Source organism: Columba livia, chromosome 1 (assembly GCF_036013475.1).
Source record: "Columba livia isolate bColLiv1 breed racing homer chromosome 1, bColLiv1.pat.W.v2, whole genome shotgun sequence".
NCBI lineage: Eukaryota > Metazoa > Chordata > Aves > Columbiformes > Columbidae > Columba > Columba livia.
In genome coordinates, this window is record NC_088602.1 from 31,064,735 (window position 1) to 31,086,125 (window position 21,391).

The 21,391-nt window shown below is 39.8% G+C and overlaps 1 protein-coding gene across 6 annotated transcripts in view; it reads right to left on the minus strand.

Moving 5' to 3' along the window:
• FNDC3A (fibronectin type III domain containing 3A) overlaps nucleotides 1-21,391 on the minus strand; it is a 120,780-nt gene that overhangs the window by 54,238 nt on the left and 45,151 nt on the right. Inside the window, exon 1 of one of the 6 annotated variants that reach the window (XM_065053453.1) lies at nucleotides 3,652-3,724. The exons of the other annotated variants lie outside the window; for them this stretch is intronic. Coding sequence (XP_064909525.1) covers nucleotides 3,652-3,658 — 7 coding nt within the window. The 5' untranslated portion in view covers nucleotides 3,659-3,724. Of the gene's footprint in view, nucleotides 1-3,651; nucleotides 3,725-21,391 lie in introns of those variants that run through there. 6 annotated transcript variants of the gene reach the window in all.

Genomic DNA, 21,391 nt, shown 5'->3' on the forward strand with positions numbered 1-21,391 from the left:
AAATCCTTGGTATGCACTCAGAGAGCTGCAAAGGAGCTCACAGTACTCAATGACCCGATGATAAAAATGCACAAAAAATAGTGCTGATAAGTACAGAGTAATGCACCTGGACAAAAACAACAGAAGTATTTGTTTACAATGATAAGCCGTAAGTTAGCTGCAAAAAAAAAAGCAACTATGGAGTTACTACATATATTTCTAAGGAAATGCCAGCCAAGCACTGTTCAGTGGTATTTGCTGAAAGAAAGAGAACATTAAAAACCAGTACTAACAGTGAACAAGCAGAATACATTACTACACTATGCTATAAATCCACACTGTACCTCAATAACTATGTGCAATGCTTGTCTCCACCTTTCAAAAAGAACACACAGAACTAGAAAAGGACCAAAAAAAAAGTTTACAGTGGCTTTCCACCTGTTTATCAGGAAAGACTAAAAAGACCAGGATTCTTCCACCTGAAGATGGTTAAAACATAAAAAGACTTGCAGCAGAGAAATAGTAAAAGACCTATAAAAAAGCACCCACAAACTGCCTAAAAATGGGAAGATAGATCATTCATGGTTTCTCATGTGCAAAAGCCAGAGATACTAAATTAAATCAACCAGGTAAAATTTTTAAAGCAGATAAAAATTATTTGCAACTATGCATATGCAACTAAATATGCAATTAAATTGTGTAACTCCTTGCTTTAAGAACATTGTGGAAATGAAAGGTCAGGTTCAGAAGAGGGTAACCAAATTAAGATAAGTAATGCATTAAGAGCTGTAAAAAAAATACAAGTACTTCTTTTGGTGCAGGAGGTTAGAAACAAGAAAGTTATCTGGTGTGCCTGCCCTGTCCTTGCACACTCCCCTTTAATATTTGATACTAGCCTCTAGGCGAGCAAACACATTGGCAGAGGCCTCAAGCGGGACCGCCTACAGGTGTCCTTACATTCTTGTGTTTAAAATACACAAGGCAACAATCGCTGAAGTTTAATAATTAAAGAAAAACTGAAACACAATATAATCTGACCATGTTCTGTGGCAAGTGCATAAGGTTGGGATTCAGATACTTCCAAGCTGCATTCTCCAAATTGCTTGTTCAGTGTAGTGAAGGTACCAAGAGTACCAACCCAACTCTTACTGAAGTTTCAATAAGATTTCCGAAAGGGCATCCACAGCTCCACATTCATGTTTTTATAAACCCATTTAAGGTCTGCAAATGGAAAGTGCTAAGTAAATGCAAAGTACAATACGTGAGACTCGCGTACCTCATTCTTCTAAGTATGAACTTGACAGAAATATAAAAGTAACTATGTCCGAATGCCAAGAGAGGAGAAAAGGAACAAAAAGCATTCTTTAAAAAAGTAGCATGTAATCCACCTTTATTATACATAAGAAGATACAGAAGTTACTGTGTAACAGCAAAGAATATAAAGACTACAGCAAACTACAAATTGAGAACTGAACCTTCTTTTCTTTGTGTCTTTTTGCTCAGCTGAAACTCAAAAATGTTTCAGAGAAAGTTTTGCCTGAGTATGAAGGGCTACAAAGAAATGAGAGTGAAAAGCAGCGAAAGAGATACTGAAAGTGTTTAGAACATTAGCTTACAAGAAATTAAAAAAATTCAACAGTAATGGAAGTATATTTATTATAAATTGCCATTCAGCCAAATAATGGTTTAAGTTTTTACCTAAGAGGGTCAATTTTATACAGCTTATATCTTGTATTGCTTACTTGGAGGTTTTCCATTTTAAGCTATGTAAGTTTGAGGTAAATTGAGAGTTAAGACCACAGTTACTGGAGCTTTTTACAGCAAACTCAGCTTTTTGGGGGATGAAGGAACTCTAACATGAACAGCCTGTTTCTTTGTGAACTGGTGGGTATTTCTGCATTTGGCCTTTTTTTTGTTTTGCTTTAAAGGTCTAAAGAACATTGTTTAAGAATACTTTTAAAGTTCACCTATTTAGTGCTTTCTCTAAAACCAAAAAAGTAGTTTTCTCCAATCCGGTATAACAGTTGATCCACAAAACCATTTTCAGTATACCCATAATCTAGTGGTCACAAAAATAAAGACATAAAGGCAATGTATGAACCTGAAATAACATTGCAGTGTTACAGTAAAATTCATAGTTGGAAAACGTGCATTCCATCTTCAGCACTTTAAAGTTCCAGAATGAATGAACTCTAATTTACTTCTGATGAGATTTGCAAGTGGCTGTGGAATGAATTTAGACTGCAAAAGAACATTCAAGAAAATGGAAAGCATGGAAAAAAGTTGGCGGACTTTATATATTTTAATGAACATAGGATCTTTACAGTTAAATTACTGATTTCTTGACAGAAAGCATATTACTACCTGCAAAATTAAAAACAATCAAACAAACAACTTTCCTGTCTCTAAAGATAAAATGCTAATACAATACAAAAGTAGATTTTTTTTTCTTTTTAAGAACAACTAATATGAAGATCTTGGCTCTGCTTCAGTGAAATACACTGCAAGAGGAATATTCATGCTCTTAGGTATTGTGTAGACTGGTGCATGACACAGCCAATGTGTTTTACCACAAGGTGAGACTGATTATAAAGTGCCAGCAAACAACAACCAGGAATCTGCGTCAAGCAAACACCTTATTTTCTATATTGCACATAAATGGAATTGACTTCATCCAAATCACTACATTATAAATGTTGATGACTAGACTGTTGTAAGAGGAGGTCTCGAATCTTCTGTATACTTTTAGGTATACAAGTTCTTTTATGTAAGAAATGGAAAAGAAGTATTGTGGGAGACAATCTATGTTTATACTTTATTATTGAAAAATGACTCATCAAAGACAGTAAAGGTTTATTTAACTCAGCTGAAGCAGATGTTTCACCACACCTTCAGTTTATTATTGTCCTGAAATTCAGTGTTTCGCAACTATGAAAGGGAAAGCTTGCAAAGTCTCTATGTAAGCATTTTGTCCTAAGATTTAAAAAAATAAAAATCAAGGTGCCCACCAAAGATCACGTAAGACTCAAGAGTATGTGCCCTGAAACAGGAAGAATATTTAAAAAACTGCAATAATGGGAGGAATACCTCGCCCCCCCCAGCAACAGCTGTTGAAATTCCCCAACATGTCTATTTGAGTAGGCTGTAAAAACCTCATTATGCTCATTACAGCTACAATAACCGTGTAGCAAAATTAACAGCGCTGCATGATCGCGAGGATCTTGACGAGCTGATCTAAACATAGCAACTCCTGAACATTTGAGGACACCGCCACCGCTCGCCTAACAGACAGACCATTTCTTTTTATTTCCACCATTCGCTCCCCGTTGAGCCTCCCGCAGAGGCGGCCAGTGAGGTCCGCACCGCGGCCCCGGCGGTGCCCGCTCCCCGCCCGCCCCGGCGGATGCTCTTCCGGGGCAGTGACCGCCCATACCCCGCTCTTACAAAACCCGGGCTGGCCGCGGCCTCTTGCCGCACCGCCTGCCGGCTACAGCCACGGCGTGGGGGCTGCCGCAGCCCCCCAGGCCCGGCCGGCCCCCGCCTCACCCAGAGAGGGGCTGAGCAGCGCTCGGCTTCCCCGCGTCTCTCACCCCGCGGGGGCTGCCCGTACCGCCGCACCTTGCTTGTCGTGTTTCACCGCGGCGGCCGAGCCGGCCGGCCGGGACACCTTACCGCTCATTTCGGGTTGGGCAGCGGGCGGGCCGGGCCCGGGCTGACGGCTGCTCCCCGGCGCGCCGCGGCAGGCGGGGCGGCAGCGGCGGCGGGCGGGGCGGGTCGCTCAGGTGCGCGGCTGCCCGCTCCGCTGCGCTCCGTTCCGCTCCGCCCCGCCCCGCGGCCTGCTCCGCGCCGCTGCGCTCCGCCCTGCCCGCGCCGCGGCCGAGAGCCGGCCCGGCTGCCGCTCTGGGCTTCAAGGAGCGAGCGCGGCGGGTTTTCGGGGGGCATCGTCCCCGCCGGGGCGGGGTTCCTGAGCCATGCCGCCGCTCTGCTTTGCACTGCAGTCTACCGACTGGCATCGGCTGGTGTGATCCAAGTTCTTTAGCTGAAAGCTTTTACGGTAATTAGCATAATTAAGTTATAAAGAATTACTCCAGCTCCAGTCCTTCCACAGGATTTACCTTTAGCTGAACTGCTAATCAGTTTACACCTAAGAAAGGATGTGCACCAATACACACTTTCTGGCCTGGCGGTCAGAAAGCTGCAATGACTTTGATACTAATCTATGTGGCTACTGCGGCTCATGAGCACTGCTATACTTAGCATTAGTCTAATGTGAACGGCGATGAATCACTCTTATCCCCAGGAGGAAATAGCATTCAGGATTTACTGCAGCACATTAGGTTAACTATGGCTCTATAACGGAACACCCACACTTTGACATCACGCAGGCGATGATATGCATCACTGACGCAAGCACTGGCAGGATCAAACACAAAGGCCACAGCAGTTGAAACAATAGAGAGCGCAAGCTGACGTAGCAGCACACCCCTCTAAGACTGACAGGCTGCAGTAAATCAATAGACCCAGATGCCACAAATAGTTGCACCACTTTGTCTTTTACATAATGGCTAAGACTTCAAAAGTTTTATTTTGGGCTCCCAGCAGCTACAACTAATGACAAAAACCAGTAACAACCACCAACAATTGGTTGATGTTTGTCTTGTAAGCTGTGCCTGGAAAATACTTCCAAATTAGTACTTTAGGTTCAGGCACTAAAAACTTGTCACAAAGCATCAGCAGCTTTACATTTACTAGGTGCAATGTGATCAAAGCAAGTAACAACAGAACAGAAGAGCAAACTCAGAACTTAATGTTAGGCCTGAGCTGGGGAAGAAGCACAAGAAAGACCTGTGAACACTGCAAGGACACAGGCAGTGAGAAGACTTTAGTTTGCAATGCTGTCAGTTTAACATATTCCTTATGCTTTAAATTCATCCTGACAAAACAATCCCTTCCCCCATCCATCTGTCTACTTTTGCCATCAAGGCTGTGGAACAGCAGCTTACAAAGCAGCAACTTCCATTTAAATATAGTAATTGGCTACAAAAATCTATCAGTAGACTACAGGCTGGCAAATGTGAGGAAAAACCTGAAGGTAAAATGTTCACATAGTTCCTTTGAAAAGCAGGGAAAAGAAGCATCGGTTTCATCCACAGAGACTTTGGAATAATGGATAAAAGAGCAGAAAGCTGTGAAACCTAACTACAGTGTTTCTAAAGATTACATTCTAATGAGATCCTGATCTTTCCTATGAAACCATACATACATACTTAAAAAAAAAAAGTGAAATCCCCTCTCATAGGCAAAGTGAAGAGATGACAAGTTCCTATAGCACTTTATCATTAATATAGCTATCAGTTTTCTTTCATAACAGCCTCACATACTTTCAAAGGAAAAAGTTGACAATGGTTTCTATGTTCAAATGTTAAATGTACTTTCATTTCACCTGCTTCTAATCAATGACCATGGTGTATTTTTTTGTGATGAAAAAGACTGCAAGCTCATGCCACTGAATGGCACAACTTCATGAAGTTAAACTTGGGAGCTTGCAGAAGGATGATTTTAGTGTTTTGAGAGACTCCAACAGTAAACATTCTTTCTGAAGCAATTGTGTGGCACAGTGATGAGTTCTATCCTACTTCATTAAAAACAAAAAAAGTATCAATGAATCAAAGATGTTAATGTGGAAATACAACACAGACATTGTACTGTGCACCCATGATTGTTAAATTGCTCCATTTAGCTTGCTGTTTCATGTTTAGATTTAGAGTAACTATCTAGTAACTAAGTGGAAGAGTTACGTTCAAAAAATTGTTCTCTCTCCCTTGCACTCTTCCAATTTAAATATCAGGTGAACCATAAATCATTGCATTTCAAAAGAGCCAAATATGATATACTATTCTTAACACAGGGAAGCATTGATGAAAATATTTGACGAAAAATAACCTGAACTTGTTCTAATCTGTGTTGCATATTTGCTTAGCTTTTTCCTCATGGAGAGCCTGATTTCCTAGCGCTTACGCTGAGCAGTACTGATCCACAACCTTTTCAGACTAATATTTAATATTTGTGCACACTGCTTAATCATGTTCCATTTGATTCACAACATTCAGGATAAGCTACAATTTAATCATCTAACAGTTGTTACCGCTAGGAATTTGTGTTTTCCTAATCAGATTTTTTTTCTTGGGCATATAGCACTGCAGGCCAGGAAGTTAAAAAGTTAAGCAGTACTGCTGACAGCTACTTGTAGTTAAGAGGTGAATAGCACAAGTGAGTCTCAACAGTTGGCAGGTTCTGGTGTGTAGACAGTGGCTTCTACAAAAGGGCACGTTGATTCAGAGAAGAGAGACCTTGGAAGGAACACATGTTAACTTCAGCTTCCCCCTTAACCCACCCCCAAGTTGTACCAAAATGAAATTATGTAGTATAATTATTTTTAAAGGCCTTTTTCGGCATCATTCTATTGAACTTATTACACTAATGAGTCAGTTTTCCTGTGCATGCTTACCTGGCTACACTGATTTGAAACTAGATTGCAAAATTATCTGGCCCTTTCTGCCGTCTCAGAGCTGCCATTCAAAGAAGCACCCCCTCTCCCCCCCACCCCCCTAGCGCAAATTTCTTAATTATTATACACATATGTGTGCGTATATATATATATATTATGACTTGGATATGACTTATTGAATATTACTTATATGAATATGATGTATTGATTAAGAAAAAAAAGCACGCATATAAATGCTGAAACAACTTTACCACATCCTAGGGTAGGGTATTTTAAAACTATGGATGAAATTACACAGAAAACTCCGTGGATATAGTAAAACTCTGTTTGTGCAAACTGTGATTGAGTATTACAACACACACAGTGTCAGAAACTAAAGCAAGAAATTAATACCAGAAAAGGCTGCCAAGAGAAAATTCAGTGTCCAACTCAAATTTTTATTTATACCCAAGGCAGACCACCTCTAAAAATGTACTAATTTGAATCCCTGGAATCTACTAATAACATATACATTCATTTGAAAACCTCAAAGTTGTTTAGCCTTCAAGCTCATAGTCTAAACAAACACAATCCAGATTCAGATGGTCCATTTAAAATAAACCAAAGCACAACAAAAATTATTATGATTGTAAGCACATGAAGTCCTCCTAATATCCAAAATAAATACCACATGCATCTTTCTTTAAGGGGATCGATTTGGGAGTGGTCATTCCTAACTGGAAGACATAAAACTAAGCAGGACATGAGGTGTCTCAGCTTTCCAGTAATCCCATAATCCAGGTTTCTTCATGATTTAGCAGAAAGACAGAACACTAGGTAAATCTAGAATGACACTGGCTCCACAACTAGAATTCTAGGGTGCAAAACCAGGGCTAAATATTGTTCATAGTAAAGGCAGAAGGTTCGTGATAACTGCTGATTTAATAAATAAGACCCTCATATCCAACAGCTCTGTACCACTGAAATTTTACTCTCTTAGATGTAATTCTTGTACTAGGGAAGTGAAATTGCTGTTCTGGTCAGGTGAAAAGGTCTCCTGTAACAACACAAAGAAATGGACAGAGAGTTCAGTCCTACAGGACTTTATCTCTTCACACTCTACATACAATTATTTGTAGGCCTACATTAGAGGCATTCACTTGAGTTCCCCAAAGCTTGTACCAGCCTTGCAGTTCCACAAACAAATGTTCAGATGTAGGTTTCTAAACTATGAAATAAACTTTGAAGTGACGCTTTATTAGACAGTTTTGTTCCAAATCATGAGTGAAGAAAACAGTCCCTGAAGCTGACAATTCAAAAGGTGACATTTAATAATATGAAAACCTTCTGTCATGACACAAACTGTAGGAAACAAGCCCCAAGCAGATGACACAATCGTTGCATGACAAAAATGAGACATAAGACCAAACTGAAAACATCAGATGTTACACAGCTTACACTGTGCAGCATCTAAAGCAAGCACCTGACTGCAGCAGGGCAATTCACTGGCTGCCTCCGGAGCACATCTCTGCTCCTGCACATTCATCAGGGAGCTGCCTCATGCCAAGTTACACAAATCACTAAGCACAGTGTGTCCTCAAGTAGATATCTGGTTCAGGCCTGATCTAGTCACTCTCTTGTCCAATTTCAGTAGAATACATCAAGTATTTGAGAGTAGATTCCTACTGTCAGGAAAAAGTGGTCTTCCCGTTGAGTTAGTAGGTGGGCTGAACTCTGTGCTAGGCTCAAGTGGATTAACCCCACAGCTTGCTCCTGTCCAGGAGTGTGCTATGAACACCAGACTACAGACTAACCTGGGTCACCGCTGCTGAAGATGGACCACTAAAAGGTGGAAAGCAACACACTAAGCTCCTGTCTATGCCAGAGATGCTTAACTCCTTTAATCCAAGAGCTTCTAAATGGACAAGACAGAGCCAGCCTTTAGAACAGGAACCAGAACCCAGGACTTCACCTAAATCGTCCAGGAATCTCCATTACATCAATAGAAAAAGGCAAATTGCCTTCCCCTGGAGTTTTTGTCTAGAATCTTATATTTTTCAGACGTGAAGATGCTGATCTCCAACAGATGACACGGAAAAAAGCCTGAACTCAGAATACCATGAGGCTCTGCTGGAATCAGGAACTACAGGTTCAGATTCTATGGTACTTCATAGAGCATTCTGGATTCTGGGTAAGTGCTTTAACCAATTTCCTGGTGCTGATACTGTGTGCATTTGAGGATAAACTTAGTATAGCCCAAGTGAAAAATAGCTTTTCCTTTTGGAGAGAAAGGCAAAATCTATACAGTGTCTTTATATTGTCTCTATTCTGGCATGGTTTTAATGCCTGGCTTCTGGCTGCCCCTCTGCAGCCTCATGTTTTGTACAATTACAGGCATGTAGGGAATCCCATGGTCAAAACAGGAGAAGCAATGGATTCAGTTTGCTTGCTAGGATCTGCTCATGATTCAGTGGGTGAGACATGGGCTGTGTCTGAGACTTTTGCAGCTAAAAGTTTCTCAAATTAGAACTAAGGTGGAATTCAAACACCCCAAACATGACTCCTTGTGACCACAGTTCATTACACAGACCTACTTTTCGGTCTTTTCAGCAATAACAAACAAGCCTATGATTGCAGCTACAATAGGGGATGCTCTGAAGACAGTGGAAATAAAAGTCTGACTGAAAAACTACTGATCTTAAAAAAACTTAATAACATTGCACCTGACATGATAAGTACTTAAACATATAGATTAAGACTTCTGATTCTGCTGTTGACTTCAGGTCAACACACAAGAATTTTCATGTTCAAAAGGCTTTGCAGAAATTTGGTCCCAAATTAATTAACCCCAAATCAGGGTACACATAAAAAAGAACTGATGTTCTCAGTCAGACTTAGCAGCATAGAAAGGCACCATGCTTATTACCAACACCCAGAGCCTCTTCTGTAGTGAAATGTTTCTACCATCATACAGATCACTGAACACCGTCAACTAATTCCCACTGCACAACTCACATTTTACTGTTGAAAGTGATTCAAAAGTGTTTCTGAGGGTCTGGGTTAGCTAAAAAATAATCACCAGCTAACTAATAAAGGCTTTGCAAAATTGTACTTAAGACTTTCAAACTTGTTTTAGCATTTGAAATTTAAAATTTGGCCTTTTTGCCTTTTTATGTGACAAAGGCTCCTTGATTCTCCACAATGAACTCTCTACAGGTCCCTTCAACAAGGAGTTGTTTTCTCCAAATCTCAAGCAACTTTTGACACAGGGAAAGTATGTAAGCAAACATTAAGTACATCTGTGCCAAAGGCTGTTGTTGATAAAAAAAGCTTTCAACAACATTGATAAATATGGCTTATCAGAAAGAAAGTATCTGGTAAAGCAGTAAGCAGGGACCAGACACAAAGATAAGCCTATGCCATTGCACTGTTCTCTTCAAATTCAATTTGATCTGTAACCAAATACATTTTAGAAAGTAAAATACCCACTGCTTTGGCAGCCAAAATGAACTCAGAGCCAGAAAGAACTATGTAAGGAATCTACTTACCTGTGCCAAACAAGAGTCCAGGGATTGAACAACTAACTTGGTTCAGACATATAAAAGTTGTCATTCCATACTAAGAGAAAGGGAAAAAGATACATGCATACTGTGGAGCTCCTTACCATGTATTATGTATGGATCAATATATCCCTCTGCTAAGGTGCTGAGACAATAAAATTACTTAATAGCTGGAAAGTAAATGTGCCCTTTGTGCAGAAACCTTTTTATTGCTTCACTACTGTCTGGATGCAGGAGATCTAAATTCTCTGTTGCTGGACCATCAGGGCTCAAGGACTGAAAAAGGCCTCATGAATCAAGCCTATTCTCCTGCAATTGCAGTTTCATTCCTCTCCCGCATTATCATACGTCAAGATCTGTCATAAATGGGTTCTATGTAAAAGCATCAAGACCAATCTTAAAACAGTCAGTTCTTTTACCCATAAGTCTCCCACTGGACTGCTGTTCTAGAGCATTCCTCTCCTATGTAGCCTGCAGGCTTCTTGCAATTATATAGAAGTTATTCACAGCCATTTGACATCCAACTGGGCTCTAAACCAGCTCTGGCATTAACTATTAACTTTTTTTTTTTTTTTTTTTTTTTTTTTTTTTTAATGCCTGGTGTTTACTCACCTATTCCTAACAAAACTCCCTTTTTGCCAAACAAACCAAGCTCTTCTATTTTCCTTTTATAAAATGGGCTGTTTATTCTTCTGAATATCCTAATAGCTCTTTTCTACAATACCTGGAATCAGCTTCATTTCATCTTTTGTAAACGTGAATTGTCAAATGATACTTGAGGTCTCAGCAGAATCCTGTAACATGCTACTAAATGTCCCAAGCTGTACTAGCAACAACAGCCCTGCTGCATTTTATGATCACAGTAACCTTTACAGATACATTGCACTGGAAATAATACTTATCTTGTGAGTCAAATAGCTTGTCTGCTTCCTCCTTATCAAGTTTCGAGTGAGGAGATCCCCATTTATAATTTATTAATCTTATGCATGACATTGCATTGTATCTAACTGCATTTCACCCTGTTCAGGGGTACCGTTCAAACAACACTCCTTTTGACAAGTAATGCATGTTCTTGTTGATCTTTTTTACCACTTCTGATGCCATTGGGTTTGTTTGGGTGATCAGCTTTGCTGAAATGCCAAGCATTTCTAGAACATCATGATAGCTGAAAGATACCCAAGAGCATTGGTTACTGAGTGATTAAGAAGGGATATATTTACATTCCAGGCTAGCTGTGCATCATGCTTTAGCATTCAATCCTTTCCTATTTCATCCACCATTTAGGATCTTTAAAAAAAAACATGTAAGCTTATATTGACTTTGTTGAAGCTCTTTAGAGAGAAAGATAAAAAATTCAGTACTATGCTTTGAATTCTGCAGCATGGGGACAGGCAACATCCAGGTACCTGTCCTCAAGACTCCATGGCATACCTGCAATTCTTTACACCTGCATTCTCTGGTCCTTCTATTTACTTCCCACTGACCTTCAGATCCCCCAAAGCTATACCCTATATAGATATAAACTTACCTGGCATTCAGCCTCTTTTTCTATGTGGCATGTTCCCAGCCCCTTCAGCCCTCCATCCAGCTCTCTCAAGCTGCACAGAAACATTTACTACTTCCCCAAACGCAGCAGCACAACACCACCATACAACAAAATGATCCAGCAACACAGATTTAAGTGCTTCTGAAAAGCGCAAACCCAACACCCTTCTATTTAACTACTGTCACCAAGACAAAACTAGATTCTTTCTCATCAAAAGTAACAGATCTCTTTTTCAGATGAGAGGATGAGGCTCAGTAACTGGAAAAAAAGAAAAAAGAAAAAAAAAAAGAGAATGCACTAAAATTCTATTAACATAATGCACTGTTGGAGGGCTATTATGGGCAAATTGGTGCTCTGGATGGTATTTTAAAGACCTCTCAGAGGATGAACTGGGGAAACAACCTACAGATAAAGCCATGTGGGCATATGAATCAGATTTCTAGTCTTGTATGTGTCATTTCTTTGCTGGAAAGGAATGCAAGGAAACTTGAGAATATATAGCTGCAATTATGAGGAAAGGGGATTCCCAAGGTACATTTTCCTCCTTTTTATGCAATCTTTCTTTGCGTGAGTATTAGAAGGGTGTAGTAAACATAAAAACACACCTTTCACAAATCTGACATGATGCGTTACATACGCATCATGTCAGATTTAAAACCTGTGTAGAAAAGTGCTGTTCTAACACACATAGGCCCAAAGTCCACAGCAAACAGAGATCGAACTTTCAACAATCAATCTCAACACATCATGGTTGCCAGTCCTCCTGTATCCATTTGCAGTCCAAGTCAAGGAAATCAGTGGAAGTCAGGCTCATACTAATAAGTCCTCTCTGCATCTCTGTTCAGCGTTTGCTGATATTCACTTTTATTTTTCATCGCTCTTAGCAGGTGATTTTTAAAGCTCATTTATGCTGGAATAACTTTAACTGGCTCCAGTTGCTCAGGCAATTTACAAAATATTTTCACTCACTGATGCATTGGTTATTCACCAGATGCTCCCCAAAACTGGACTGCCAGTAGTGTCACACAAAATCACAGGTCGTCACTTTGCTTTTGAACCCTTACTATCCAATTCAGAAAAAAAAAAAATCTCTTTAAGAAAAATAGTTTAGCTTCTCAAATTACCAAACTAATCTTGGGCTTTAGGCACTCCAAGGATCTGCCTACAAGACAGCTTTATTTGTATGTACTATCTTTTGAAAAAAGTCTTACTTTAAAACAAACAAACAAACAAATAAATAAACCAATTCTGTGCCTTATGACAAAATGAGACACAAAATACATGGAAAGCATAACAAAAAGTAAGAATAAATGCAAACTTAAGTATCTTTGATACAATTTTCTAAATCTTCCTGCTACTTAAGAGTTTTACTGAGATGTCTCTTGGCTGCATAAACCATAAGATCTAATTTTGCCAAGAGAGAGGAGCCTTTCAGAGCACAACCTCTTCAAGGCTAAAGCAGCTGAGGATTTAACACAGTAGTGCTTCACTTAAATTCTGTCTTTCAAGAGACTATCTCAAATGCAACTTGTAGGAAAAACAGAAAGGCTCACAACTCTCTGCTGACATACCTTTCTCCTCCTGTCATCTTCAACCTTCATTCTGATTCTTAGAAGAGAAGGCTGCAGTGTTATTAAATTACAGCTACTGTACCTAACAGTTCTTTCCCTGCCCTTTTCCTGGGAATTTGGTTGTTTCTACCTGCTGCAGTTGTTTGGTGTGTTTGGTTGGATTGGCTTTGGAACTGGCTTGCTTAAGCTGTGTTTTATGAGTAGGACTTTTCCTACTGTGGGACTTTGTCTCAGCCCACAGTCCTGTTGTGGTCTTTGCTCAACACAGTCCTTCTACTTTAAAAGACTTGTCCATATTTTGTAAGATTTTTCTAGGGTTGTTGCAATACCTCATTATGAAGAGATCATAAGGAATACTCACTATCCATCCTACTGACAGTAACTTACTTGCATCTTATTGAAATGACAATTCCATATTAACTCCTTTTTAAAAATTATTAATGAAGCAATAATATAAATTATTGGTTTGTCATTCATAGTTCTCATTGCAGCTCTTTGGTTGCTTTGGAAGGCACATCCATTTCATCTATTAATACAGCTGTCAGGTCATCAAGGGGAAACCTAATATACACAGTATTTATGAAGACGGCCCATATGTAGAGCACCAAAGGGAAAGCATAAGTGAAACTGCTGGAGAATTGGCTACTGGAAAACACAAACTGAGAACAGGCAGAGGAGATAAACCATGTGCTCATGGAATAACTGACTAATCAAAAGGGAAGGAAGGTGTAGTCAGCTTCTCTAGTAGCTCTAACACCATGACCTTGAGATCTGTCTACAAGTTACCAGGTGTTATACAGTAATTTTAAAAAAAATCTGAGGCTCTTTGGATGGTGTGCTAGGGCACATGCTCCACACGGCTGCATTTTTTAGAAAGCTCTTTGCAGTGTCAGAAAGAGCATCTCTGGCAAAAGAAAAGAAGAACAGCACTGCAGATAGCTGTATTTACTACCAGTGACTTTAGCCCTTCTAACTTTGTCTGAAACCTCATGTAATTACACTGTTTCTTAATGGCTTTAAGTGGCAGAACTCACATGCTTGTAATTGGTCTTTAACTCACATTACACAGTAGCTGTTTGCATTTGTGCACAGCCAGCCTATATGTTTGTAATGACCTTGCTATCTTTTCTTCTTCCTTTCCCTCATTTGGATAATAAACTGCTTTAGATGTAAAACAGATTGATGCATGTCTGCAAAAGGAAGAAGAGGAAGTTATATTACCATGATTTTAATGAAGTTGAAGAGTGTCATGATCATGTAACTCATGCAAACTGACAAAACCACAGTCATTTAACAGACAGTCAAAAAAAGACAACTATAATCATGTACTATTAATAACACATGCACAGCCATATCTATCAAGCCATGCACTGCTCATTCATCCATTAGAAAAAAGCAAAACTAAGAACAGAATAAAAAAGAAAATCCCTGGATTCATAGTTGCAACGTTCAGTTAGATATTACATTCTGGCAAGAAAAGTGTACCTGGACTCACACAGTAGCTTTGCACAAGTGAAAATGAAGGAAAAGGAGACTAATCTCTTCATCTCTTTCTGTTGCTAACTTGGCCATCTGTCTACACAACAACTTAGAAGAAGGGTGTCAAACTCGTTTTCACCAGTGGCATTTATACAGTCCTAAAATTACATTTGGTTCTTTGAAGGCAACAGCGAGGCTGATATGGCCCCTGGTTAAAATGAGTTTGACACCCCTGACTTGGAAGCATAGAATAATTTTGGACGGAAAAGACCTCTAACTGTTAACCTAACACTGTTAAGTCCACCTCTAAACCATGTCTCTAAGAACCTCATCTACACATCTTTTAAACACCCCCAGGGATGGTGACTTCACCACTTCCCTGGGCAGCCTGTTCCAATGCCTGACAACCCTTTCCGTGAAGAATTTTTTCCTAATATCCAATCTAAACCTCCCCTGGCGCAACTTGAGGCCATTTCCTCTCGTCCTATCGCTTGTTAGATGGGAGAACAGACCAACGCCCTCCATGCTACAACCTCCTTTCAGGCAGTTGTAGGCAGCAATCAGGTCTCCCCTCAGCCTCCTTTTCTCCAGGCTAAACAGCCCCAGTTCCCTCAGCTGTTCCTCATCAGACTCGTGCTCCAGGCCCCTCACCAGCCTCATTGCCCTCCTCTGCACTCTCTCCAGCACCTCAATGTCTTTCTTGTGGTGAGTGGCCCAAAACCTTAAGCATCGAAGGAGAGAGCAAGGAGGCAGAGCCATGTCAGGCCCGGTAAGCTGCTGGCATGGCTGTGGCAGCCTGGGCCTGTGTGGAGCTCACTCTGTCTTGAGGAACTCTGGAAAAATAATGTCTGGGGAAAGCTGCTCCACAGCCATGAAGACTTCGGTTTCCTTCCCAATCTGTCTCCTACCCTTCACAACTACCACGTGCCTGAGAATGATCCAAAACATAAGGCAGCCATGACTACTTTTTGGAGTACAAATGGAACAAGAGTAAATAAAAAATAATTCAAAGCTATTTCTTCGTTAACAGTAATTCTTTGACACAAGCCTGAATACTTTCACAGCTACAGCTATACATCAAGGATGGAGCAATACAACTGAATCTCACAGGGTGCAACTATAAAGAAACTTCCTGTGGTCTCATCTAACAATCTGTAGCATTTTTCCACCAGATGACACACCAGACTGTATTCATACTGTACATGTGGTGAAAGAGGATTTAACAAAAGAAGTCCTTGATGCACAAAGTTCTAGCCTTTCCATTTTTATGAAAACCAGTGCAAAGACAATTTAAAAACATTAAGTTTGAGTTTCTACAAAATAAAACCACCATTTCCTTTTGAAGAAGAAGATAATGAAATTGAGAAACTTTTTTCTCTGTTTAGTAAGTTAGCAATCTTCAAGAAACTTTATTATTTCAGTCAACTAGACTGCATCCAATGAAGACACAAAAAACACTATCAGCAGAAGTTCTTTTAAATGTTAGGATATTAAGTTGAAATACTAAGTAAAATCCTTTTCAGACTCCTCTGCCTTCATCTCTGATCTTTGATTCTCTTCAAACTGCTAGCTACTTGCATTAGAGAAACTTTCTACTTATATTAGAAACCAAGAAGAGATCCCACATAAGTCTTCACCTCTTTTTCCCCATAAAACAAGCAGTACAGTGCTATTTCTTTCCCATCAATAGCTCAGCCAGGGAAGAAAACATGAACTGACTGCAATGCCAGGGGACTATTATTGCCAGACGCAGACCTGTCAAGCTTAACATGCTTCACACAAGACTCATCCAACTGATTCCAGGCTCAGCCCACAGTGGCACCTGAATTTCAGTGGTTTGGGTTAATATTAATTCTTCACAGTCTTGCAGGCTAGACATGTCTGACTACTGTCACGGAAACCAAGTTTTAGGGGCATTCTCTAGCTGCACCTTAGGGTTTTAACTCAATTCCCAACGTGCACCTCCAAGTACTGGTAGCATCCTTGTAAAATGTGAGATGTCAGATGCTCATGGAAGTGGATGAGTTCAAAGAGTTCACTGCTTGAGGACAAAGACATTCACTGTGGGTACAAATGTGAAACAACACACTCAAATGAGATGTTTTCAGGATGTAGCCTTACTTATTTCAGCTTATAATAGCCAGCCTTTAGCTCTGGAATGGAGACATCTCATTTAGGTATCTAAAATTATGTGTCTGCATGCAAGTTAGGACTTCAAACTCCCATAATAGCAAGTGGAGATCTAGTCAGCACAGACAGTGGAGCCTGGAGAGCTATTCAGCGCAAACTGATGTCAGCTGAAAAGCACTGACCGTACTACAGACAGTGACTAAATCTTCACTAGTTATAATGGGAGTTTAGATCCAAGGCCACATATAGAAACACACATTTACACATCTAAAATTAGATGTCTTCAGTGTGCAGCTGAAGCACTGATAGTTCAAACAAGTATCTCAAGAACCTCCCTATAGTCAAGGCTGGGTTTGCAGTGTGGAGCTTGCAGTGTAGTGAGGAGATGGAACAAAGGAAGAGATCGGCAAAGATATAAGGGAAGATTACCTGATCAGAATATACAGGAAAATGAGACACGAAAAGAAGAGCCTGACTGGACACCTTATAATGAATATAGCAAATTATGAACTCATTAACATCTCAAAATGTGTGAAATACGTCAGGATAGAATTAAAGTTAGAAAAATACCTAATAGAAGAATGAGAAAATAACCAAGGCAAAAATGTTATAGACATGTCTGCTTTGTGCATATAAAGATATTAGATCTATTTAACACATTGTAAACAGAAATCAACAATATAAAAACAAAGTTTTCCCTAAAATACCCTACAGTCAATACTGTGAAAGAGACTTGAATTAATACATTTTCCTTTTAACCTGCTTTCTAATTTGCTGCTGCAGAAGGTGAAAGCAGTTCTAGTTTTCTTTTTAATAAAACTTTTGCAAAGTTTAGTTCACTCTGGGAATAGCACATTTTAGAAATCTAGTATTTATAATCCTAACAAAATGGACACAACAGTAACGTGTGCTGCTCTGGCAGAAAATCAGCATGATGATAAAGTTAGCTTTTTCAGCAACAGCTTCTTGTAGCATCCCTGAGTGCCTCTTTAAGCGCTGGAGGAGACCAGGACCACCAAGATCTGGTCAGGTACCAGAGTAAACGGATGAGAAGGCCAGGCAGTTCCCAGAGAAGGCTGAGGGAGCTCCAAGGCAGATTCTCATGGCCACTCTCAGAGCAGAAAGAGCTAGATCTAAACAACAGACTTCTGGTTTGCTAAAGTTTTTTCTGGTCAGAAGAATGACCTTGTTTTGCACTACTTTGCAAGTTTTGTCAAGTTAATAAAACAAATTTGAGAGATGGTCCTGAAAAGACTGAAGACTGTCTCTGCCCTGTTGCAGAAGAGACCACAGAATCAAGTAGACGTAACCTGAGCTGCCTCTAATTCAGCACAGGGCTAGGAGTAGTATTAGAAAAGCTGCAGCAGCAGGGCTTATGGGCTTATGGACAAGTTTTCCCTGCCAACAGTACTTGAATTATGGACTAGGTTTCTCCTATGTGTCAAAGCCAATACATGAGCATTCTACATGCACTACAATGAGAGCTTAAATCTGTCATTATTTCTTGAGCTGATCAGAAGGGTATTTGCCATATGTCCTTCCAACTTTTATGCTAACCTGTCTGTAAAAGGCAGGATGGTAAGGTTGTTCTACAAAATTTGCAAGGGCATTCATGCACTCTGTTTATCACTCTAAGCTATAAAAAGAGTAGCTCCCACTTATAATTATTTCGAAATGAGATAGCTCCAAATCAAGCTGCTATAACCATGCTTTGTGGTCAATTTTCTCATCATGTTCTTGCCAACGCAGAAAAGAATCAAGTCTCCTCTGCAACCATATTCCTCCACAGCTGGCCAATAGCAATGATCCTATTATTTCTAATTTGACCGTAGGTACCTGGAAATACAAACATCTATGAAACAATTTCTAAAATATGTATATTGAAGGTCATTTCCAAACAGATGCATTAAAGTTTAGCTGCTCCTAGACTCAGCTCTGAAACTCCATATGGACATCCTCAACCAAGAGTTAAGTGGCTTTAAATCACTGTAGCTTGCTGTGACCTCATACTTTCAGTTGACTGGTCTTAGCTTTCTTCAATGCCTTTTATGAAGGCCCTCTAAATAGTTCCAACAGAGATCCCAAAATTAATGTGTAGAAGAGGATGTTAATCTAAGCATCTGTATTCAGTTTCAGCCTAGCGTATCATGTTTAGTCCTCTACAGCACTCACAAGAAGGAATGGATAAGACAACTGAAATTATTTACCATTTAGCTTTTTTTAAAAAAATGAAGCAATGTATAAAACCTTACATCTGTCTCCTCAGATGGCTACAGTGCAGCAAAACTGTAAAGCACGTTGGAAAACAAAAAGGAAAGCAAATAAGCTTACCAATGTCATCGTGTAACATTTCAGTATTTCCTGTTAACAATGTTTTATTGGTTTTGCTAGTTTGTTCCATTACTACAGATCTATGTACTTCAGTAAGTATGCTTTTACTCCTAAGCTTTGCCCAATGCTAACACGGATACCAAGTACTTTAATAAACAAGATACAGTATTTCCAGAGGTGATGTCACCCTTAAAGCCCATATATGGGATCACTATGGCAGTGCCAGGTATCTTAGCACATTCTAAAAATCACAGAATGACAGCACACACTTCCTCCACTTAACACAGTGGGTTTAGGATTTGATAATAAATTGTGGTCTTCTGAAAGAAGCATCTTCCAATGACCACTAGCAACTAGCAAAGTCCATTCTGAGAGACCTGTGGCAATTTGTACAGAATTTATGACTGGTCTTAACCACCTCCAATTTTAATAAGTTAATTTTAAATAAAACTCAACATCAAAGCACCAAATGATACTGAGAACAAAATAAATCTAGTGGGTTTTTTTTTGTTTAAATGTACTTAAACAGCAGTTATATTTGGATTATAAAATGTTCAGCTTGGTTTCTCCAACACTATCTGAGAACAACCACAACCACACGAGACCTGGCAGCAGATAACAGCAAATAATAGACTGAAAGCAGCCCTGCAGAGGAGTTTGGGATATTGGTGAATGAAAAATTGGACATGAGCTGGCAATGTGCGCTTGCAGCCCAGAAAGCCAGTTGTATCGTGGGCTGCATTAAAAGCAGCGTGGCCAGCAGATCGAGAGAGGTGATTCTGCCCTTCTGCTCCGCTCTGGTGAGACCCCACCTGGAGCCCTCAGTACAGGAGAGACATGGACCTGTTGGAGAGGGTTCAGAGGAGGGACATGAAATGATCAGAGCGCTGGAACAGCTCTGCTGTGAGGACAGGCTAAGAGAGTTGGGGTTGTTCAGCCTGGAGAAGGCTCCAGGGAGACTTTGTTGCAGCCTTTCAGTACTTAAAGGGGCCTACAAGAAAGAAGAGGATGGACTTCTTAGCAGGGCCTGTTGTGACAAGACAAGGGATAATGGTCTTAAACTGAAAAAGGGTAGATTTTTAATGGATATAAGGCAGAATTTTCTTGTGGTGAGGCACCGGCACAGGTTGCCCAGAGAGGTGGTAGATGCCCCATCCCTGGAGACATTCCAAGCCAGGCTGGACGGGGCTCTGAGCAACCTGATCTAGTTGAAGATGGTCCTGTCCATGGCAGCAGGGTTGGACTAGTTACCTCTGAAGGTTCCTTCCAATGTATACCATTCTATGATTCTGTAACAGTTTTATCTATACAATATTCTGGGTCATGGGCAGGTTTGGTGTTGCAAAGCTGAAGTTAATCTTAGAATGAACTAGATTGTGTGTTTCACTACTGTAGTCTTAGAATTGATGTGGTATTCTTTTCTTCTTGAGTTCCTTGAAAACACTATTCAGAAGTATTTTATTCCTTATTTTAAAGAGAAAAAAATGAGGTTGAGATTGCTTAACTTTTATCCCAGAGACTAACCTTAATACTGATACTTCACTTCATTCCAAAGCATGAAGTATTTATGACTCATTCTAATTTACATAAATATTCTTATTTTATTATGAAAACGGCAATTTTCTTTTGCAGAGACATATAGAACATGGTCTCTCTTATGATGTCAAGTAACATTTAGTAGTCCTTAGCTGTAACTTGGGACTGTTATAAAATGTGCTCTCGATGAGTCATCTTCATTCATTTAATCTGCAATAGGAAGAATTCATGAATGAGTGATCTGCAGTAATTCAGTTCTACAAAGAGAGCCCATTCATACACTTCCAACCTGGTTTTCTGAATCACTGTAATGTAGCTGATTATTTCACTTTAACAGAAGAAAATTTTGGCTTAAGGAAAGTTTCCACAGAAGTCTGAGTATTTCTAGTATGTGAGAACAGCTTCATAGATTTAAAAGAGCTCTTCTGAAAATAAACATTTTGGTCTAACACATGGATACACAGATATCTTCCTATCTATCTAGCAAGAAAAGTGCAGTGTCTTTGGAAAGAAAGAGACTGACAAATGGTTTAAATTGAAGTTGCATCAAGCGGGAGCAGAAGTTATCGCTATCAGACAAACCACTAGGCTGCCAAAGAAAATATTTCATAAAAGCAGAAAAATGGCCACTGGCACACAGAAATGCTTCTTTGAAGCTGTATTTAAGTCAAAATACACGCAACAGAAAAGCAAGTAAGATCCAACATTGCTAACTACAGAAATATAAAGCAACCACACTTCTTATTTTACAGAAATGTAAGACACGACAAAT